Source organism: Chenopodium album, chromosome 22 (genome assembly GCF_948465745.1).
Source record: "Chenopodium album chromosome 22, dcCheAlbu1.1, whole genome shotgun sequence".
Classification (NCBI taxonomy): domain Eukaryota; kingdom Viridiplantae; phylum Streptophyta; class Magnoliopsida; order Caryophyllales; family Amaranthaceae; genus Chenopodium; species Chenopodium album.
Window position 1 is genome coordinate 39,773,241 of NC_137855.1, and position 24,409 is coordinate 39,797,649.

General features: G+C 32.5%; 1 protein-coding gene, 1 long non-coding RNA gene and 5 pseudogenes across 2 annotated transcripts; 1 reads left to right on the forward strand and 6 right to left on the reverse strand.

Annotated features, from left to right (window-relative positions):
• Window positions 1-2,430: 2,430 nt before the first annotated feature.
• On the reverse strand, window positions 2,431-3,048 carry LOC145604432 (uncharacterized). The gene has a single exon (XM_081660329.1). It carries the CDS (start codon window positions 3,046-3,048, stop codon window positions 2,431-2,433), a length of 618 nt encoding a protein of 205 aa, XP_081516455.1.
• A 2,536-nt stretch (window positions 3,049-5,584) lies between these two features.
• Window positions 5,585-7,739, reverse strand: LOC145604433 (cytochrome P450 71A1 pseudogene; annotated as a pseudogene).
• A 4,626-nt stretch (window positions 7,740-12,365) lies between these two features.
• On the reverse strand, window positions 12,366-13,484 carry LOC145604434 (putative long-chain-alcohol O-fatty-acyltransferase 5 pseudogene; annotated as a pseudogene).
• A 1,312-nt stretch (window positions 13,485-14,796) lies between these two features.
• LOC145604435 (long-chain-alcohol O-fatty-acyltransferase pseudogene) lies at window positions 14,797-15,870 on the reverse strand (annotated as a pseudogene).
• Window positions 15,871-16,600: 730 nt separating this feature from the next.
• On the reverse strand, window positions 16,601-18,076 carry LOC145604436 (putative long-chain-alcohol O-fatty-acyltransferase 5 pseudogene; annotated as a pseudogene).
• Window positions 18,077-19,263: 1,187 nt separating this feature from the next.
• LOC145604437 (long-chain-alcohol O-fatty-acyltransferase pseudogene) lies at window positions 19,264-20,265 on the reverse strand (annotated as a pseudogene).
• Window positions 20,266-20,353: 88 nt separating this feature from the next.
• Window positions 20,354-22,940, forward strand: LOC145606159 (uncharacterized). Its single transcript, XR_014105224.1, has 2 exons — window positions 20,354-20,659; window positions 22,435-22,940. It is a non-coding gene; the product is annotated as an uncharacterized LOC145606159 (long non-coding RNA).
• Window positions 22,941-24,409: the final 1,469 nt, after the last annotated feature.

Sequence of the window (24,409 nt, forward strand, 5' to 3'; positions counted from 1 at the left end):
AGGGTATAGGTTCATTACATATTAATATTATGTTCTTTTCATTATAATTATATGTTCTTCACTTTCTACATTATATTCTTTCATGCAAAACGACTGTACTATACAGCGTACTGGCGCCTGCATGATCTACTGATTGATACGCAATATGTCTATACTTGTATATTTTATATATTATACTTTTACTTTGCTCTGCATGGCATTGGAAAGGGAAAACTCTTGAGGCTATAGAAAGGGCAAACTCTTATTACACAAATGTATGGGCTCACTAGCATAATTCTAATGTCTAGTTTCTTAGCTAACTAGGTTAGGTCCCGTGCCATGCACGGTAACTTGCAATAAATACGAAGTATTTTTTTAATTAACATTATATTTAATTATAAAAAATAAATTTGACTAAGTTATCAATTCGTAAAATGGATTTATTATGAAAGCTTATCTTTAGCAAAATACGATATTTTAAAATACATATGTAAGTATGCTTATATATATTTCACCAACAATTTATATAATTTTCTTTTTGTTTACCAAATAAATATCTTAACAATATGTATTTAACCCGAAAATAGGTTTCTTTTTTGGACACTATTACTCATTCTTTCTTACATATTATTTTTGTCTGAATAATCAATCGATTTAAAACATTTTTTCATATCTTTCTTGGCAAGCTAATCATACATAATTAAATCGAAAATTCTACAGTAAATGACATGTACTGCTATGTACTACTAAAGTAATGTACTTCTATGTACCACTAATTTTAATTATTAAATATTTAATTTTTGTATTTTTAAACAAATTTCAAATCTAGCTAAGTTGGTGGAGTGTTTTCTTTTATTACTTTAAGGTATCATGATCGATTCTTTTATAAATCTAATTTTTTTGAACGGACATTTTTTTTTTTTGGACATATTATTTAATTTGAATACCAACACTTAGTTTTTTTTTCCTTTTTTTTTTAGATTTATATTCTTTTTTCCTTTTCTAATTGCCAAAAATATGATAAAATAGTTAATTAAAATTAACTATAGTTAGATTTAACACTTCAAAAAAGAAAAAAAAAAAAAAAAAAAAAAAAAAAAAAACACAACCACCAACCAGCCACCCCACACCACAACCCCCACCAGTCAGCCAACCTTTCACCCTCCCCCTTCGCCGCCGGCGTCCGGTAAAGCTTCTCCACTGGCGCCCAATCTTCCCCCAGCCGTCCAAAGCTCCAAAATCAAAACCCCCAAATTCCCAATGGTCGAGGTCAGATGGTTCCAGCGCATGGTGGTCAAGGTCGAAGGGTTCGGGGCGCGGGGTCAGGGGCGGATCTATTAAGGTGCACAGTGAGTCACGTGACTCACCAGCAAAAAAAAAAAAAAAAAAAAAAAAAAAAAAAAAAAAAAAAACTAAGAGACCGCCTATTACAGATAGGCGGTCTCTTTGCTGCTTCTATTTTGAGATTAGCCACTGTCAGTTTTTTAAAATATCAAAGAAACCTCCTATTAAAATATCAGATAAGAGGTCTCTTTGTTGCTGCTATTGCCATCACGAATAATTTTTGGCGGTGCTTTCACATTTCATTAAAGAGACCTATTATATAAAATAACCGGTCTCTTAAGTTATCTAACTTTTTTTTATATATATATAATTCTTGTTTTTAAGTGAAAAATTATAAAGTTAGTTTAATGTAATAGTTTTATAGTATGTATTTTTAAATCCTATTTTTGGATTGAAATCATTTTGGTGAAATTTAATTTTTTAATATAATTTTTGGATTGAAACAAGTGATCAATTATTGATGGTGACTCATAAGTTCGAAAATCCTAGATCCGCCACTGCGCGGGGTGGTCAAGGTTTGGATCAGGGTCGGGTCTGGTCACTAGTATGGCTGACTGAAGATGAGGGTGGAAGTAAGGGGATTAAAATTGACAAAAATCAAATTAGTCACCTCAATTGAATCTTCAATTTATATTGAGTGATTTTGTTCCTTCTAATTATAATTTGCTTCAATAATAGAGAAAAAAAGGATGCGAGAGGAGAATGAATCTGACTTTTGATTTGATTTTTTTTTTTAATGAAATTTTTATTTTAATTTGTAATATATATACTTCCTCCGTTTCTTTTTAGTTGACACGTTTCTTTAGTCACGTTTGCCAATGCACTCATTCAATCACTAATATCTTTAATTATCGATAAAATAAAAATTATGAAATTTGATATTTTGAAAGTATATAACGTGACGAATCTAACAAGATCTCACATGACTATATTTTTCATTACGTATTATTGAGATATTATCTTATTCTAGGAAGATTTGATAGAATATTTCCTTATATTTATCTTCTCTATTTTAGTTAATTTCCCGATATCTTTGTAACTCTATATATTCCTGATTATGATCAATGAGAAGGAAGCAATTCTATTCCAATTATTTTCTACTTCTCTCTAATTTATCATGGTATCAGAGCACAACCCCATTAAAAAATCATGGAGACGAGATTGCTCTCGTTGCTGCTCATGAAGCCGTCCTGCTGTACAAGAAGTACAACACGAACAAGAGATTAAGGGCTCGTGATGATCAAGTTCCTGCCAAATTGCGTGTAATTTGCCAAAGTAAACCGACACTGGCATCGACTTGGTCTGTTCGCACTTGGCTAGAGATGCACGTAATTGCTGAATACGAGGCCCATTGGTTTGAGCGTAGCGTTTCTTGAGATGATCCCAAAAGGGTTTAATTTCTCTGAATTTCGAAATTGAGGATTTAACCTCTGGATCAATGGTGTTAGACAACCAAGAAATCAACATTGCATTAAGGGCAGTCCAATCGGACTTAGTACATGGGGGTTTTGGTGCTGTAATCGTTCCATCCAGGAACTCGAATTTTCTCCTAGCTTCCAAGGCCGTTTTTATGTCAGCCGCCCACTCGTCATAGTTGTCTCCTTTAAGCCGAGTGGGTGTAATGTAATCTCCGGGACGATCTTGAGGGCCAAGATAATAGGGGGAATTTGGTTCGATTTTAATTGGTGGTGGTGGTGGCGGTGGTGGAACATCATCACCGGCCATCTTTGATTAGAGAAAAAAAATTAAATTAAAAACGTGAATAGTATAATAAAAATTAAATTAAAAACGTGAATAGTATAATTTAGCGAGAAAACACGGTCAAAGGGAGGTGTGTGAATAGTGCTAAAGTCAAAACGTGTCAACTAAATAAAAACGGAGGTAGTATAATTTAGTAGTACATAGCAGTACATATCGTTAGTAGTACATAGCAATGTATGTCATGTACTGTAGACTCTCCCCACAAATTATGTTAAATTTTTTTTTTCTTATGTTTATGGTATTAATATATTTGGAAGGATATATTAAATCTTTTCTAACATTTTATTTATGTTTAAGATTTGTTTCCTAATTTGATTTTTTTTTTAAAAAAAAAAAAAAAAAACTAAGAGACACACCAGGAAATGACACGTGTCATTGCTGGTGTGTCTTTTAGTATATAGTTATTGATGTATTTTTTTTTTCTCCTTCCAAAATACGGGATATCTGTTAAAGATACATAGAACAAAATTGTGAAACTTAAAATATTTATGCGTGAATGTGTTACTATTTTGACTTTTCAAAGTCTGTTTTTTTATTTATTTAATTATTATTATTATTATTATTATTATTATTATTATTATTATTATTATTATTATTATTATTATTATTATTATTATTATTATTATTATTATTTTTTAAACAAAAGCATGTGTTCAAAAAACAAGTACATTGTGAAACTTATAAGATTTCAGCGGCCGTATGTGCGGCTGGCCACACCATGTAGTCATTTATAAAAAAAAATAATAAAAAATAAAAAAAACAAAAAAGTAAAAATAAATAAATAATTAAAAAAACAAAAAAGAAAAAAAATTAAAAATTAAAAAAATAAATAAAAACAAAGTAACCTTTATAACATTAATTGAGTAACCCCAATAATATTGATCGAGTTTTTCCTATAACTCTGACAAAGCAACCCTTATAAGTAACATTAAACGAGTTTTCTCTATAATACTAACAAAGTAACCCCGTGGTGGTTGGCCACACCATGTGACCAGCACCTATAAGAATTTTTGTTATAAAATTTTGTGTGTAATTTACTTTTGGAAATTTTGTGAAAAAAATACATTCACAAATTCCATTGTTGGCTTGCTTGTGATTTTCTTTGTTTACTCCGTATTACGTAGTATTATCTTTCCTTCCCCTTGATTACTTATTCTAGTCTTATTACCCTCAAAGTATCCTTTCCCTCAACTTATTACGTAGTCTTATTTGAGGTAGTGTCAGTATTATCTGTTTATTATCTAAAATCAAGATTAGTCCATGTTAATATACTAGTTCAAAGAACAGGTTATTTGGACCAACAACTTGATTCGCTTATTTGGGGGTGATCCAGTCTGAATTGTCCAAGAATCATGTAATCAACCCAGTTATTATGGCCCAGGAAAATCCAGCCCATAATCAGTTCTGCCCTAATTAAGTGCATTTGCATACCCCATGTCGTCACCAGTCTGGGGTTAATGGATCAATGGAGGAGTAATTAATTAAAATTTAAAAAAAAAAAAACAAAAAACAAAAAACAATGACTTGAAACACTTGAGTTTAAAGGTGATACAAATTCAATGATAATTTTCAAACATTTGTTGTAAGATCATAATCACTGTGACATTCTTGGATCACAAGTGAGGGATTCAAAAGCGCTTTTCACTTTAATGGAAAAAAACAATAGGTATATAAAAGGAGTCTTCTGATGGCTTAACGGCTTAAGCTAATACTATAAATGATCATGCAATAGTTCCTTTATATATACTCCGTATATTATTGATAAGCTTAAGGTCTTTAATGCGTTACACATTTAAAAAAGGACATTTTGCGAAAAACTACCTTAAAAAAATTTTTTTTTTATGAGAAACTACCTAATAAAAAAAATGTTGTAAGAAACTACCTTATAAAAGGGTAAATGTTGTAAGAGACTACCCATGGTCAAAAAGGTCATCGTTGACTTTTATTTTCCGGCTTTGATCACGTGACGCGCCAATTAAGAAAAAAAGGAGGGAAAGGGTGAATTAAAAATCACGTGATCGGCACGTGATGTGGTCAACGATGGAAAATGAAAGTCAACGGTGACTTTCCGACCAATGGTAGTCTCTTACAACATTTACTCTTTTATAAGGTAGTTTCTTACAACAATTTTTTTATTAGGTAGTTTCTCGCAAAAAAAGTGTTTTATAAAGTAGTTTTTCACAAAATGTCCTTTAAAAAAATGATATAGTGCATACGAATTGAAATAGATCGAGTTTTTAATTTATTACAATTAACACAAATATTGAAAAATTACATAATCGTTATTATATAAAGTATTTTACATAATACATTGATCAACCTTGATCGGAGAATTACAACTAAGATGACAGGATAGCAAGCATGAGTGATTCATATATGACTCTTATTAGAACTGAACATTATTTTTCTTGTGGAATTATACTTTTTAAAAGGTATTAATGCTTTGCGCATTCATCCAATTAAACCAGTTGCTAGAATTTGGATTTTTGAAATCAGGTTGCTAATAGAATTTCTTTGCTACTAAGCAAAGATGTTTTTCTTTATGCATGACGATACCAGGGAGAACATTGCTGTCAATGTCTTCCTTGCTTAAACCATCAGGCAATTCCCAATTGAAAGAATATAACAAATTGGCTAGCACAAGTTCAAGGCTTACAAGACTAAAGTTGTAGCCAGGGCATATTCTTCTGCCACCCCCGAAAGGAATCATTGACATCACATCGCGCCCTTTTAACTCCACTGAACTCCCAATAAACCTTTCCAGCATAAATTCTTCTGGGTCCTTCCAGTATTCTGGATCTCGTCCAATAGCCCATGCATTTATAACGACCATTGTATTGGGCAAAATATCATATCCTTCTATCATGGTTTTTTGGAGTGTTTCGCGTGGCACAAGTAATGGGGCTAATGGATGTAGCCTAAATGTTTCTTTCACCACTGCCTTGAAATATTCAAGTTTTGGGAGATCACCTTCCAATATACAACATTTATTTTGTGCCGTGTTCCTTAGCTCTTCTTGTACCTTTTTCATTGGAATAGGGTTCTTAATTAGCTCCACTAGTACCCAAATTACTCCCGCTGTACTTGTATTTGCACCTCCAACAAAAAGATTCTGCACATATAAGTTTGCACATATCATCATTCATCTTGCGAAAATAAAAGTCTCCTATAAGGCTATAACCTTTGGTAAATGTCAAAATATAAATATAAAATAGGTTAAAAATAATTCGACACATATCATGGAGTATGCCCAATGTTTGAAATAATCATTTATGTTCATTATAATCGTATTATTAATTTCAAAACTGATTAGAAAGAACTTAAAAACGGACTAAAACCTACATACTTGATTTAGATTTCTTAAAACAAATTAATTACTTGTATATAACTAAAATCCATGATAAATTTCTCACTAAATAGTTACAAATGAATTCACTAAACCATATAGTATCATGAAAAACGTACCATCATAATTGCTTTGATGTGGTTCATTGTAAGCTTAAACGGAAATGAAGTATCATTCATAAGGCGGAGGAGAACGTCAACTATATCATCATCTCGCTCCGATTCAAGCTTGTTTTTGTGAAGATGTTCGTTAATGATTTTCTCATAGAGTGCGTCTAAGTCTTTAAAAGTTCTCTCAAGCTTATGGGATTGTCCAGTGACCATATCAAGAAATCCTCCAAAAAAAGGAACATAATCAGTATAGAACATGGCCGTGAACATTGTTTCAGCTTCGCGTAGAAGGCCATAATATCTGCTTCCTAACTCACTGCCATCGTTGTATCTGTGCATAATCCAAACAATAGCAAACTCTGCATCATAAGACTCCATAAAAACATACAGGAATTGAAATGTAATAGAAATAGGAAAATTTGTCCGAAATCACCTTTCAAACTAGAAATTTGGGTGGTCTCAAAGGTGGGTATAGGTGGTTTCCAGGATATTAGGTGGGGTTTTAAGCATATAACCAGATCTTATATGACTTTTAATTTCTGCTTATTAATGAGCATATATATATATAAACGATCAAAATTTTGAAGGTTAACCCAAAAAGGATCAAAGTTTTCAAGGTTGACCCAAAAAGTCAACGAGACAAATAACCTATATATCGGGAAATTAAAGTCATCGCTATATTTATGTCATTATAAGTAATACCAAGTGAATAATTTATACAGTACCACGTATGAGTTTTATGACTAATAAGACATTCTAATAATAGTGATCTTATATGTCAAAAAAAAGAAAAAAAAAAAAAAAAAAGGACTTGCAAAATTAAAATGCATAGTTTCATGCATACATACGTACCTCTTGCCGAAAGTGATCCTCCCGGAAGTTGAGCTTGCAAAAGCAAGAATCAATCGGCTCAAATTAACGATTTTGGAAGCCGAAGACAGAGAAGAAACCTCTTGAATCAACCTAGAGACTTCTTCCTGTCGTATTGGAGCGAACGACTCGACTTTCTTAGAACCTAGGAGATGAATCGTTACTACCTTCTTAATTTCTCTTACATAATCACTGTATGGGCAAAAAGCTATGTCTAACCCATTGTAACTCAACCGTTTCGTCCCGGCCAACATTGGTCTATTACAGAAGTACTTATCTTGTGTTTGGAAGACCTCTTGGGCCAACTTCGCCGATTGAATCACAACCATAGGTCTCCTCATCCACCAGAGCCCGAAAATCGGGCCGTAGGTTTTGCCTAAATTGGAATAGTAAACGTGAGTATTTGAGTGTTCAAACTGATGGAGGTTTCCTATTAAGGGAAGCCCTTTTGGTCCAGGAGGAAGGCAATATGGTTGTTTCTTACTATTTTTGGTAACAATTGCAAGAAAGATGACAGAAAGAGCTGCCAAAAAAAGGAGGAAAATTACTATCATTATGATTGTACTAATTTGTGTGTGCGTGTGTGTGTTTTTTTTTTTGGGGGGTGTGGGGTGTGGGGGTTTTCTACTTACGTCGTTGATGTCTTTACTATGCAACTAAGCAAGACTATTTATAATACTATTTCTAGTAAAATGTACGGAGTAACATGTTTTCCGTAATTAGATCTTACTTATTACGAATGAGTGAACTTTTTTTGTAAGGTGATCATATTTGTTACACCAATATATAAAAAAATGTCTAAAAGGTCGGTGTTTAGATGCGGAATAGGGTAGTTGACTAAAGGAAATAAATTTAACCTTGTTATATATTCAAAATTCTTTATTAAGGTTGTACTTGTGAAGTTGTGATGATTCATGCACTGGATTATTCATGGGACACGTAAAAAAAATAAACAAACAAAATCTAATTATGCACTTTGGTGTTTGGAATTTTGGATAAATAAGTTTTTGAGATAAAAAAAAAATACTCGTATTAGGTAGGAATTTCACATTATCTAGATAGTTAGGATTATGTTTCAAAAAAAAAGATAGTTAGGAATTAGGTAAGTAATTAAATTCCTATAATTTATGAGAAGTAAAAATTTCTAGGAAGTTCCTTTCACTTCCCTGGCCCAATTTAACAAAAGAAATTACTCATTTTCCAAATCCTGAGAACTATTAGACTTAGAAATTACGGAGAATTTTATTTGTGTTGATTTTAATATAACGTCAACTCTTCCCTATTGCATAAAAAAATTAAATAAAAATAAATTAAAATTTTAAAACATGATTAAGTGGAATATTGAAACAAGTTATTGATGAGAGAGTTTTAAAGAAAAATATATATTACTCGTATGATATTAGATCTTACTCCCTCTATTCCTTTTATTCTTGGTTATATTTTGACTCTGTTTTGTGAATGCACTAGTTTAATGATTAACATAATACCTTTCATTGTATATTGTAAAAACTATAATGATTGAATGTAAATGAATTACTCATTGAAACGAATCAACAAAACCCTGCATGACATATTAGGTAGGTATTATATATTCAAATAAATTAATAGATTATTCACTTATGAGTTCTAGAAATAAACCGTAATTAACCAACAAAATGAAACAGAGAGAGTATTTAATTAGATTTGTATGATGTGTATTCCTATTTCTCAAATTTTAAGAATAATTATTTTAGTGTAAATTTAAATATGAAGAAAAATTTTATTAATAGCCAAATACTTGTTTTTCAAAATTATACGTGCACAAATTTTATAGGAAAAACTATGCATGCCACTTTAAGTGCAAGTTGGATTAAGAAAATTTATAAAAAAAAATTGAAAATAAGTTGAATTGCTGTATAACTGTATTAATATAATACTCCATACTACGTAGTATGATCAAACATCACCAATTCACACATCAATCATGTTCTACGTAATTATTCCTTAAAAAAATTTGTTCTACTCGTACATCGGAGTAGTTATTAATGAATGATTGAAGGATACTGTTGTCTCTTTTTGTATGATGACGTATGTGCCTTTCACTGTTGATATTTGCTTGTATACGTCAAGGTTCGTTGACAAAATGTTAGGGTTATGAGCGCGTAGTACTGACAGTATATACATAGAGATCGAATAATAAAAAAAAAGGCATGAATAAAATAAAAGGAAAACACAATTTAACTTAACGTGGGAAAACCCTCAAAATAGAGATTAAAAACCCCACTAATGATGAGCATCAAAAAATTCATTATGTGAAAAATAGGATATAAAATCACAAAAGAGTGACACAACGGGCCTGTTCTCTTCAGATTTTCTCAGTTTAGTTTAATTATTTTCCAATAATTTCAGTTCAATTCAGTTTTTAATTTCCTACTCTCATAAAATATTTAGTTCAGTTCAACTCTAATAAGTTCAGTTCAGTTCAATTCAGTTTAGTTCAGCTCAATTCAGTCAATCAGAACAGGCCCAAAGAAAGATACTAGATTACGTAGATTGTGTGTATAAACAAAATCTCCAATCACTCAAGTTCTTGGGGAGCTTTAATTTGAGCTTGCATTGGTCGAAAATAACAGTACATATTATGGGAGGAATTGAGCTATCCACAATGCAAACTTGTAAAGATCGTAATTAATAACTAATTAAGTATCAGTACATAGTAAGTATTATCTTCCATTAACAACCATGATTTGAACTACATCCAATATTATCATATATAATTTCAATCTACGTCATTTATTCACATTCACGATAAACAGTTCCAATCTACATTATTATTCAAATCCACAATAAATCAATAATACTCCAGATCGTATAATACATCATTCACTATTAGGCCTTTGGACAACACATCTTGTCCCAAAAATAATAATGGTTGTATTAATCTATAAGTCCTAAAAACATCACTAGCAATTGGTTAGATAATTTGTAAAAGGTAAAGTTTTGGGTGAGACGGACTCACGTGAGTCCACTATCATGTTTGTGGTGTTGCGGGCCTCGCGATCGGATTTAGTTAGCCCGCGCCTTTTTATTGGACTTTTGTTATTGAGCCCGATCTCACGTGAGTCCGGTCTCACACAAAACCTTTTGTTTATAAATGAATGTAAGATTCTAAAAATAAGAAATTATTATCTTCAAATAATCATAATTTGAACCACTACGTGTCTACATCCAGCATCATCATCATGCATGCATGGTATTGGTTACGATCTACATTATAATTCTCCAATAATACTCCTATCAATTATGTTGTCACAATGTCACTATTAGACCATGGGCTACACTTTTTGTCCCAAAATAAAATCATTGTCATAGCAAAGTATTAAATTACTTGTATTAGCAAAAGTATTAAATTACTTGTATTAACTATGCATGACTCGTTGACTACATCTACTCTCTGAATTCACCGGCCATCTGATCTCAAATAAAATTATATAATATTGCACTTTCTTTGTCTCATAATAATATAGTGTATAATTTTATTTGTATCGAGTAGATTTAAGATGTATTTTTTACAAATAATATTTGGAAAATTCTCTTTGATAACACTTCACTTTTAATTTTTTTCTTTGGTGAATTGTAAGAAAAACTTATTATCTTTGATAATCATGAATTTTGATATATATACTAAGCTAACAACGCTTAAATTATCTTACGGGTAATAAGATTTTGCTGATTAAGGCCCTATTCTCTTCACCTTAAAAAATAATATTAAGTAAAAATAATTTCAGTTCAGTAAAATTAAATTCAGTTCAGTAAAAATAATTTCAGTTCAGTAAAAATAAGTTCAGTTTAGTAAAATTCAGTTTTCTTAACGAAGAATTATAATAGAAATCAATAAAAATAATTCCAGTTCAGTAAAATTAATTTAAGTTCAGTAAAAATAATTTAAGTTTAGCAAATATAATTTTATTTCAGTAAAAATAATTTCAGTTCAGCAAAAATAAGATGAAGAGAACGGGGCCTAAGAACAGGTGTATGCGTAGATCAGATGGAGTATATTAGATAGTTTCTCCTCGTAAATTTAGAATATTACTGTGTGTAAAATATAGATATCTTAACATCATTAGAACTACCATCATTGTAAACCTTACAATTTTTATCGGTGGAAATTAACTCTGTGTTGAGGAGTTGTCACAATCTTAACATCATAATAATTAATAATTAGGACTATTTGTGAAAAATTACCTTATACAAGTCAGTTTTGTGAAAAATTACCTTGTTACAAAAATGTTGTAACAAACCACCTTTTTAAACAATACATGTTGTTAGAAACTACCTTTTGCCGAATTATTAATTTCATATAACAAGAGACTTTTAGTGACTCATTTTCAATCATTTTTTCTTCTTTTTCCACCCAATTTCTCCACAACCCCCTTATAACCCCTAATTCCTCTTCTCTTTCATTGTTATATATATTATGCACATAGTAGTAACTTACAACATTTAGTTTTTATAAGGTAGTTTCTTACGACAATTTTTTTATAAGTTTTCATTAAATTTGATGTATGTAAGGTAGTTTTTCACAAAAAAATCCTAATAATTAAGCAAAATTGACTGACCTATACTAATAAGAACCATGTACAAATCAACTGGCCTGGACTAACTAACTCGAAAGCCTACACCCAACTATACCCTTATACAACTTAGACGATTTACACTGGACATATTACGTAGTAGTTAATGAAAAACATTTGTGTAAGATGTCTTATCATTATAAAACCACATTTATAAGTTACTATATATATGGAACCCTATTCCAATTTCTTTCTCTCCTTCACCTATAAGGTGGCCTGATCTTGTTTATGATAATAAGGTGGTATTTTTTAAAATCTTGAAAAAATCATAGGTTAGTTAGATCTAAAGAAGAATAAGAGCATGACTCGCGAACAAAATATACTTGTATATCATAACATGGTCTATAAGGTGGACTTGTGATGGTCATGCAATAATACTTTTTTGAATGATTGTTTAATAAACTCATACAATGTCATAACTTCTTCAATAGCTCTAGTATCAAGTTGGTTCCTTGCAAGTGGTGGGAAGAACCACCAATATCCAGTAACCATAACAAACCCAACCGTCGGCGGCCCAGTTACAGCCCAATGTAAGCCCAACTTTTGGCCCAAAATATCCTTCAATGAAAACTCCAACAACACACTAAGACCATGCAACACAAAAAACCATGTAACCTCCCACGAGGGACTCACACGTGCCAAATAACAAAATATTAGCTCATGCATTAGCCCAGACACCAAAAACGCCGCCATCACACCAGATAGAGAGGCCCAATACAGGCCCAAATAGTTAGTCAAAAATGCTCTGGTTGGAAAATATACAGTGTGACGCAGTATATCTGTTACGACAAGGTTCCACCTCTTCCCCCAAAAATTACCAAGAGATGTTGACAAGTAAGGCTCATCGGACGGTGGAAGTAGCTCCTCACCCATGATAGACCCCACAATTTTATTGATGATCCCCATGAAAACATCAATAAGTAAATATAGCATGCAACCATGCATCACAAAGAGCAAACCTCGATTTAATATCTCTTTGTAAATGTCGCAAATAGCCACCATAATTGTGGAAATTATCAACTTCCACCGGGAGTTTGATAGGAAAAATATAATGGGTTTTCTAATTTGAGACGATGGGTATTTATTTTTAATTTTAATGGGAAAAGAGGAAACTAGTATAAAATTAACCAATGATAAGTGAGCAGATGATAAAGGGCCGAGATTGAAAGAGTATAAGATAAGCTTGAAGTTAGCGAGCCATGTAATGAAGAAAACAGTGATTCCGGCAGGGAGGATAGAGGAGAGAGTAAGTGGTAATATGGTAAAAAGGGTGAAGATTGGAAGAAGAGAACAAAACCTAAGTTTACCTTTAGGAATTTTGGATACAATAAAATAGCAATAACAAAGAGAAGCTAATACTATTGACCATAATTGGAGCAATGCTTTTGCTTCACTTTCTACCATCATTGAGTTCTTTTTTTCTTTTCTTTTGAATTTTGGGTTTATTAGCTTGTTTGCCATCTTAATTTTTTTTTATGATTAGTATGTATTAATTTAATATTGCATGACAAAGTTAGACGTCAAAAAATGTACATGTAATTCATCATTGATTTAGTTTATGTGTTACGTTATTGTATGTGTGTTCCTACTCCTATTTCTTCCTTAGAATCGGTTTCACCCACGCATGAAATGTTGGCCTTGCAAAAGGTGTCTATGGAGGCGTGTGTTTGTATGTGCTTTTCTTTTTTAGGTTACTTCAATTGAGAAAGAGAGAGAGAGAGAGAGAGAGAGAGAGAGAGAGAGAGAGATAGATTATCCATGTAAGTAGTTTGATCATGTAAACTTGACGTTGAGATAAGAATCTAACTAGCAAATGAAGAATTGACACTTCAAAGTATGCATATACCTTCATGGCTTCGTAAAAGATAAGATGATCTTACAAGTTGCAACTTATAAAAAATTTGTTGCATAACCTTGATCGGTTAGTGTGTAGCAAGTAGGTTAAGAACACGTAAAAATAAAAAAAGTTACCTACATGGCGTCCTAGTTAAAACTTTAGCTTTGATAATGTGTATTTTTTAATAGATTAATACTTACTAGTTGTATTTTATATATTGTGATATGATTGCAATATACAATATAGATATAGTATAATGTGATTTATTAGTAAATATTTGAAGGCTTAGAGAGGTAAGGAATATGAAGTTGTTATTAATATAACACGCACAAATGACAAATCACAATTGCTTCAAGGTAAAAATTGAACAAGTTGAATATTAATAGCTACGAGTTCATGTTATAATGCTTATTGAGATGAACTTTAATATGTGAGGAAAAATATATTCATGTAGGATTTTTTTGAGTTCATCTCAATAAGCACTATCATAATATATAATTTTTATAATATTTCCTTATGTAGAATTAAAGTTATTGATCGTTATAGTTTTGCATTGGCAAACGTGATAAAGGAAACAGGTAAAGTAAAAAGGAACAGAGGAAGTATAATTGAGTAGAAGAAATTAAAACATACTGGAGGGAGTAATACTGAACAATAATAATTTATTGTACTCACTCGATCTGCTCCTAAAGTTACCTAGTTTTAATTGTCTCAATGGTTTATCCTATATTATTGTATATTACAAAGTTATCCATATATTCAAATCCCGTACAGAGATATGTCAAAGTAACTATCATTGACTCAATTTATATAAATCGTAGAGATAATATAATAAAGTTACAAATAATATGAGATCTAACAAAGACATAATCCATATTAAATTCAATTGAGTAAACAAATAATAAAACTAAACAAATAATAATTACAAGATTTCATTTAAAATAATTGTGATCCAATAAACTTAAACAATGCCTGAGCCTCCTCAGCAATTCTTACATCAACTTGATTCCTTAAAAATGGTGGAAAGAACAATAGATATCCTGTACCCATTACCAAACCAAGGCTTAATGGGCCACTTAAAGCCCAATGCAACCTTATCTTACGGCCCAAATTCCTCTTCAAATAGCTTTCCAAAATCACTAAAATCCCATTTAGCCCAAAAAAGCACGTGACCTCCCACGTGGGGTTCACAAATGTTAAGTAGTAAAAGATTAGTTCATGTATTAGGCCAGATACTAGAAAAACAGTCATAACACAAGGAATTAAGACCTTTTGTTGACGTGCATTATTTTTGGACAAAAATACCTTCATGGGTACATATATGGTGCGTCGTAGTACATCTGTTACCATGAGGTTCCACCTTCGACTCCAAAAATCTTGGAGCGAAGTTGATAAGTAAGGCTCATCGAACGGTGGATGTAGCTCCACGTCTAAGATGGCCTTTGCTAACTTGTTGCATATTACCACAATTACATCAAGGAATAAGTACATTATGCCACAATAACTTATCCAAATAACACATGAGTGTAGTCTTCTTTTGTAGGCATAATAATATGTTGAGAGGATTGAGAAAAGCAAGGCCTCATGCCATATAGTTAGGGGTATTACTTTTTTGGTTTTTTGTTTTTTGGAAATTGGATCTTTGATTTTCATGGGAAAGATAGCAACCAATATAAACCTAACCAGAGAGGTTAGTTTTATGGGTGGATCACCTTTCTGTTTGTCAGATTTAGTGGTAGGATTATATAGACAATCAGACAATGGGCCGAGGTCATAGGAAAGTAAAAGCAGTTTAAAATTTCCTACGTATGTGATGAAGTACGATATTATTCCTTTAAGAATTATGGAGGAAAAAGATAGGGGGAAAATGGTGAATAGAAAGAAACATGGAAGTAAAAAGATAAACCTTATTTTTCCCTTTGGGGTCTTGAAAGCTATAAAGTAGCAATAGCATAGAGATGCTAATAGTAATGACCATGCCCGGAGAAATGACTTGATTTCACCCTCCATTCAATGTTTGTTTGGATTATAGTTGATTGCTTGGTTTTGTTTCCACCCTTGTTTTTGGATTTTTGGTAATGATTTAGCTTAAAATACTCCTATAAATTATCAATTATGATAATCTAATTGGTTAATCTAGTGATGGTTCTTGTTAGAATCAATTAAATGCTAAAAAATCACGTAAGTTGGATTTCTGACTTTACAAATGAGAGTTGTCTTTTTACTTGGTCATGTAAAGTGAGTGCTAGGGTAGATCATCTTATAAGCAAAGGAAACGTGTTTTCCATGCATAAACCATATATGTGTTCTTAACAAACATCTTTCTAAAGTTAAGAATGCAATTATAAGATTAACTATTGAGTGAAGATTTGTTATTGTGTGTTGAACCAATGAAAGTAATTTAATTACTATATTTTTAATTAAAAGTTAATTAAGTATTTAAGTACCTACTCGTTATATACAAGATGTGTGAGGGAGTAATATGTTCATTTAGTGTAAGGTAACTAGAGAAAACGAACATGTGGGGAAATATAAAAAGCAAATTTCACTTTTAGATGAGAAAAACAAACCACTACGGAGTAATATTGTATTTTCCAAAACCAAAAACAATTTTTTTTTTGCAGGCCGGAATATTATAAATTCAAATCCAAATCTGCCAAAATTTTAAGATCTTGGTGAAAATATTCATACAAACAATTAAGCTAACGTTTCTCCCAAAAAATAAATAAATAAATAACAATTAAGCTAATGGTGACATTCCTTTAAGAAACTTACAAACAGCATTCACTTCCTCAAGAGATCTAACATCAATTTTATTCCTAACAAATTGTGGAAAGAACAACCAAAATCCAGTTACCATCACAAAACCAACAGTTAATGGACCGGCCAAGGCCCAATGTAACTCACCGAAGCCCAATCCTCTTTTCAGCCCAATCTCAACAACCAAGCACAGCCCATGAAGCAAGAAGAAGCACGTGACTTCCCACGTGGGACTCGCACGCGTAATGTAGAAGAACAACAACTCATGCATCAACCCGGACACCACAAAAGCAGCCATAGTAGCCACTACTTGGGCCCACCTCTTCCCGATATGATTTTCCCAAAATGCCCTTATAGGAACATATACAGTGTGGCGTAATATATCTGATACCATAAGGTTCCACCTTCGCCCCCAAAAATCTTGCAACGATGTCGATAAGTAAGGCTCATCAAACGGTGGAGATAGCTGCAACCCTAAAATGGACCCCACCATTTTATTACAAACACCCATAACAATCTCCAAATTCAAGTACACTATACAACAATACACCCCCAAAAGAACATTAGGGTGCAAACTCTTGTTGTAGTTACTATAATACCCCGCGACAATAATCAAAGAATAAATCAAAATCTTTGACGGCAAACTAAGTGGTAATTTTTGAGTAGGGGTAAAAGGGTCTTTTCCAATCTTCTTAATCTTGATAGGAAAAGCAGCAATTAAGATGAAATTAAAGAATGATTTAGATGGTAAATCATGGGTTAATGGACCAAGATTAAAGGAAAATAAGATTAACTTGAAATTAGCAAGCCAAGTTGTTAAAGGACCATCTCAACCAAAAGCTTAAGCTGATGGTTGAGGCCCAGGAATATGTTTTATACTCTATCACTCCCCCTCACATGAAAGGCCCTTTGGGCTTGAAATGTGGATGCAACACAGGCCCACCCATACCTGGTGCGAATTAATTCCACTTTGAAGGAGGGGTGGATGAGATTCGAACCCGTGACCTTTGTGTCACGCTGGCTCTTGATACCATGTTAGAGGACCAATTCAACCAAAAGCTTAAGCTAATGGTTGAGGCCCACGAATATGTTTTATACTCTATCACTTTGAAGGAGGGGTGGATGAGATTCGAACCCGTGACCTTTGTGTCACGCTGGCTCTGATACCATGTTAAAGGACCATCTCAACCAAAAGCTTAAGCTGATGGTTGAGGCCCAGGAATATGTTTTATACTCTATCACAAGTAATGAAAAACCCGGTTAATCCTGCTGTTGTTGGGGTAGATAAAGAATATGGGAGAATAGTAAAAACAGAGAAAACTGGTAATAAAGAAATTAATCTTATTTTACCTTTTGGAAGCTTAGAAACTATGAAATATGTATAAATTAGAGAGATTAATACCTTAAACCATACCTTAATTAATGCCTTAATTTCCCCGTTTTCTTGTTCTTCCATTTTTTTGAATCAAATTTGAGAAATTTTTTGACTTCAAAAATGTAGGAGTTTCAGATCTTTATTGGAATGAAATGTTTGATTAGTTCAATCTGTAAAATTATATTCTGTACAGTTGTGATATCTAATTGAATCACCATCTAGTTGACCACGTTGGTACATTATTAATTTATTATGTAGGGCATTCTTATAACGTTAACTTTTTTTTTTTTAGTGGAATAAAGTGTTGTTTGCCTTTATAAATTTTGATTTGCCTTTTTTATAGGAATTAAAAGGCACCGAAAACAAAAATGTTGACCCTAAACAGAGTTTCTGTGCATCAAAATTTGTTATTAGTACCATTGAATTTGATCCAATCAACCCTTTATTCTGAATGTTTTGATGGCATGAATTGTCCTATGCATTTTTAAATCTTTGATATGTCTGATTGAAAACTCTCAAGTTACTCTTGCTAAAGTCAATGAATAAAGCTTGACGGCATTTGTCTTGACCAATTTCAGAGGTTAAATTAAGTTATTTTTTTTTAAGTTTTGGTTGAAGTAAGGGCATGTTCCGATACATTGAACTGGACTGATTGGAGCTGAACTAAATAAAGCTGAAATGAATTGTTTATGAGAGAAGAAAATTAAGAAATAAACTGATTGGAGCTGAAATAAAATGAACTGAAATTAAGCAGAACAGAACAGGCCCTAAAATGACAAGGGGTAAAAGTGGTTGGGTTTAAATGTAATAGTTATGAACGCAAGTTATAGTCCTCTACAACCAAAATTAGTAGGGAGCAATTTTTTAAGGCTAAATTCAAGTTTCTCAAAGGCTAAATAAAAATGGACCAAATATTAAGGGACCGAAATATACAACTTTTCTTAACTCTTAACCTTTTACTAAATGAACAACCCTACTTTTACTTTGTACTGAACTACTAGTTGTACTTTGTAGTTGGTTAATGGAAGCAATAAATAGAGAACCATAAGAAACAATACAAGTGAAAAAGTGCTACAAATACACTCAACTAGTAAACCTTGTTGATAAATAATACATCTTCGAATATAGTAACTACATATCTATACTAATTTATAAATCCGTCATTTAATTATCACTTTAATAATATAAGATCTAATACCAATTCAACCGTAAAGAAAAATTGGCGTTCTAATTCTTTCACTTATAATATAAATTCTTCTACGTAGTAATTAACTTATACTTCGTATAATAATATCCTTCAAATTCTTGGCAAATACTTTGATATCCTCAATAGACTCAGAATCAACATGGCTCCTCCAAAGTGTAGGAAAGAACAACCAATAACCCGTAATCAACACAAACCCAACTGTTAATGGGCCTGAAACGGCCCAATGCAAATTCAACTTCCAGCCCAATTCCCTCTTAACAGCCATCTCCAAAACCACACACACCCCATGCAACAAAAAGTAGCACGTGACCTCCCAAGTGGGCCAAACCCGGGTCACATAAAAGATCATAACTTCATGGACAAGCCCAGATACAAAAAACGTCGCGATTGTACCCATCACTTGGGCCCATTTAAGGCCCACTAAATCAACAAAAGTTGACCTGACAGGTTTATACACAGTGTGACGCAGTATATCTGATACCATGCGGTTCCACCTCCGGCCCCAAAAATCTTGAAGAGATGATGACGCGTAAGGCTCATCGGACGGCTCTTCGAGGTCTAACCCTAGGGGCCCCACAATGAAAGCACAAAATGCAAAACATAAATCAATAAAAAGAAATAATGCACATCCAAACATAACCCAACTTTTTGTACGGTCATAAATTATTACAAAAAGGGTAAAAAAGAAAGATCTTAACCAATTATCAGGGGGTAATATTCTAGTGTGTTGGGTGTGATATAAAGGATCTTTTTCCATAATTTTAATGGGTAATGCAGCAATTAAAATAAAATTAATTAAAGAGTTTTGGGCCGATAATGGGCCGAGATTGAAAGCAAAAAGAAGAAGCTTTGAGTTTGCAAGCCATGTAATGAACCAACTAATTATTGTGATAGGAATTGGTCTAGAAAGAGAAAGTGGGAGAATTGTGAATAGTGAGAAAATTGGGAGGAGTGAAAAAAACCTAATTTTGCCTTTTGGAAGCTTTGAAGGTATCAAGAAAGAGTAGCAAAGTGATGCTAAAATTATTAAGCAAGATTGGAAGAATTTTTGGGCTTCTCCCATTTTTTTGGGATTTGTTTGAAGTTTGTGATGGTTTTTGTTGTTTTGGTTGCCAATACACTTAGGGGGTGTTTGGTATGGATTTTTTATAGGTGTGGAAACGGAATCAAGAAACCGTTTCCGTTAGAATATGTTTGGTTAATGAATAAAGTAACAGAATCCGTTTCTTGGTGGTAACCCATTCCACCACTTTGTTTCCGGTGAAAAATCTGGGGAAACAAATCACGTTACTCTCCTCTAACCCAAAATACACAACTTTACCCTTTTTCTTTCTCCTCTCATTCCATAATTCTCCAGAAAATTCTCAACTTTGATCGATCCAATCTTCAGATTTCGCTCAAGATGATCAGTTTTCCTACATCGAATTTCCGGAAATCAGCAATCCTAACAATTATAGGTTTGTTATCTATCAAATTTTTGTTAAAGAAACCCTAGTTTTTGAATTTGTGTAAATTTTGGGTAGAATTTTGAGTTGAATTTGTATGTTTACATGATTATTTGTATTTTGATGATTTCAATTTGATTTATGTTTTCGATCTATTTGTTGATTGCTATTTTCGATCTTTTTGTTGATTGCTATTTTCGATCCATGGTGTTGGTGAATTTTGGTTTGAGTTTACTATTATTTCGATCTACACTGCTTCTTATTAGAAATTAGGGTTTTCCTAGGGCCAAATTTAGTTAATTAGTTAGGGCTGAGCAAACCTAAACCACCATACTCAACTCCATACCAACTACCATCATCATCATCATTAGAATGTTAATTATAAGGTTTCTGATGATTATTACGAGCTTGAATTTGAACTTGGATTAAGTCTTGGCTAGAAGAATTTCTCATGTTAAGAATTTTGCTCCTGTGAACAGTCACAATGCTTCTTTTGGTAATAAGCAGACTGTTGTGTTTTATTTGCTGGTTATTTTGTGATTTTCCTCTAATTTTTTCCATGATTTTGGTGGGGTGACCCATGATTTTGGTGGGGTGATTGTATAGTTGGGGATTGTTTTTGGATTTGAAGTGCCTTAGGAAGTTGCTAATTTAGAATTTTTATTTGGATTGGTTTGGCGAGGAGGCAGAGATGGATGTAGGAAGGAGCTGAGGCTGAGTCGGGTAGTGGTGGTGGGGGTGGGGGTGGGAGGTTGGTGGGTGCGCCGCATTTGAAGCATTGTGGGGTTGGGAGGGAGGTTGTTAGAGTCTGCAGTGGTTGTGGAGGTGGTGGTGGTGGTTCCATGGTGAGGAGGTGGTTGATCAAACTTGATCAAACAATTATTGGCTTTTCAAAAACTTGATCAAACATAGTGAATTGAATCTTAATTAATATTGATCTACTTAGTTATGAAATTTACAAGTATATAGTAATAATTTAGGTTGAATTCGCAACATATTCCACTTGGTCTTAAATGTATTGTTCCAGCTTGGTTTTCTCATTCTTATTTAGGATACTTTTGGGTGAATTATGTACAAGTGTTGTGACTGTATAATAATATAGAGATAATGTTCTAGGTCTGTTAGTCTTTTCTAATTGTGATTTGGTAGTACAATCTGCTGCAAAATTACAAAAAATTTAAAGTATTATTGTAATAACAAACTTGTTTTAGGGAAAGTATAGTTAAGGACATATAGATCATGTGTTAAAAGGCAATGAACCCACTCCCACCACCACCCGTGACACCCACCTACCTTAGAGGACAGAGAGGGCAGCAGGGGCTTTGCACCAACAACAACTTACCATGGCAGCAGCAGCAGAAGGAAACAGGGGACTGAGCAGGGGACAAAGCACCTTTATTTGTTTGTTTGTTATTGCACTAAAATAGTAAGAGGACAAGAGTAGTACATGTAGTAATTAAGGCTTTGTGCCACTTATGCTTTGTAGTAGTAGTAAATAGTTGTAGCTTAGAGTAGAGAAGGCAGGCAGAAAGTATTAAGTTAGATAGTCTTGGAGAGTGATGGCCTAAAGCCATTGACGATTGTACGAAAGCTTCGAGCTTTATTTATCCAACTCAACCTTCCGTCCATTTTATTTATCAACACCACGCTAGTTCGTTGCATAAAATTAAAGTATTTATAAATGAAAGATGAATATGATACTTTGTGTAGCAGCTCGGTAGCTTAGTGCTTGCTTATATTAAACTTACACTATCTCATTAAATTGTGCATCCTCTATTATGTGGCAGATTCACAAGAAAGCTAAGGGGTGGTTGGAGTTTCATTCATTGACTATGATACTCTTGCGAAAATATACGCAAAAGACAAAGCTACCGAAGATGCAAGTTAATTGTTCGTTGATGCTATAGAAGATATGGGATCTAGAGATTGATAAGCAACCATTGAATGTCGACAGTGATGAAGAAGATGATGTGAATTCTACTCATTCTTTCGCAACTAATTCTACTACTCATTACTCAATCCAGAAAATGCTCTATAAAGGCGAAGGAGGCTAAGGTAGAAGGAAAGTATAAGAGGGCTGAAGAGCTTGTGTAGGAATGATGATGATGATATGATTGCCTCCCTGCATGATGTATCCGACTCTTTTGGGAAAATATTTGTATATGTCAATGTTAACTTTGAAAGTTTTTTTTTCTTTCTTTCTTTTTTTACAAGAATTTCAATTCTTTCATAATCAGTAATTTATGTGACTTTGCATATATCTATTATGGCAATTATTGTTGCTCTTCTACATTGTATAATGTGTAGCAAAAATTAGCAAAGACAACAAAAAAAAGAAAGGAAAACAATTTCTTTCAAGTTATCTATGCCAAACAAGAGGAAACGGATTGGTTGTAATTGTTTACGTTTCCTTAGTGCTACCAAACAACTAGTAAGGGTAACACTAAATAATTCCCTTTCCCCCCCTAATTTGTTTCCATTCCGTTACCTTTATTAATTTCATACCAAACGCCCCCTTAGTTTATAAATTCTTGTTACAATGTGTTTGGTTTTATAGTGTAACAAAGGATGTATATGTCATAAACTCTTAGAACAAGTCATAGTCATAGACCTAGTAGCTTATAAATAAAGGACCTCCCTAGGTATAGTGATATACAACCCAACCACCATTCATATGTTATTGAAAATCTACCTAATAATTAATTCTATCTAATTAAGTGCAAAACATTTTTAAATCGATTACTCTTATTAAGTTTTAAGTGTAATACTTTTAAGAATGAAAATCCTTCATTTTTGTTTTTATCATACCTTTATCTTTATTGCCAATACGGAGTAACATTGGTTGATGCGTAATTCGTATAAATTTTCTAATAGTATAGTATAATACGTAAAACCATAGAGTTGCATGTAAAACGAGTTCTTTCATAAAAACGGATGATGACATATGATACATTCTATTTACCTTATTTTTAATCTAAATTTGCTTATAAGAGCTAATTTAAAATTATTTTAGTTGTAAAATAATGAACCTCAAAGTTAACCTTTTTATTTCCTTATTAAAACTATTCTTATCTAAACACGTAAATCATTTTTTTTTCAAATTAAGCGAAAATAAAGTGAACTAAGCTAAAATGTGGCTTTAGTTATGGTCTTATTTTTCTTAAATGCGTTTAGTTTAGAATTTATGTCTTCAACTAGTGACATACTGACATTTCACTACAGTTTTTTTTACTGGTGATTAGTTGTTTGGTAGATGGAAAAGATAAGAGAGGGTAACTAATACTTGATATAGACTAGTCATAAAACCCTATTCAATTTTACCACTTTTTTGGCTGCTTTGTCTGATCTACTTAACAGAAGTATTTATTTGTTTTTAAATCGCATTCAATGGAACAGAATTTAAGTACATTGGTAGCATCGTTGCCTGTTTGATATAAATGCCTTTTTTTGGTCCATTTTTATTTTTAGTAACAAGTGATGATGGATTTAAGTTGAACATATGCAAATTGATTTATTCTCTAGAGATTGATTCATTAAATTTGTGATTGGTTTTATAAATCGATCTTGAAAAGCAATTCCAAGATCTCGGATCGAATCGGTTGTGTGTGGATCATGAAATCTAGCTAAATGATCATTCTTGCTTTCTTATCGAGGATTCGGTCCATTTTAAAGTTGTCTACCACTTTGTCTTAAATTTAAGTTTAAATATGAAATGCATAAGTTTGGCAAAATTATTGATTATGAGTTAGAAGAACTTTATCT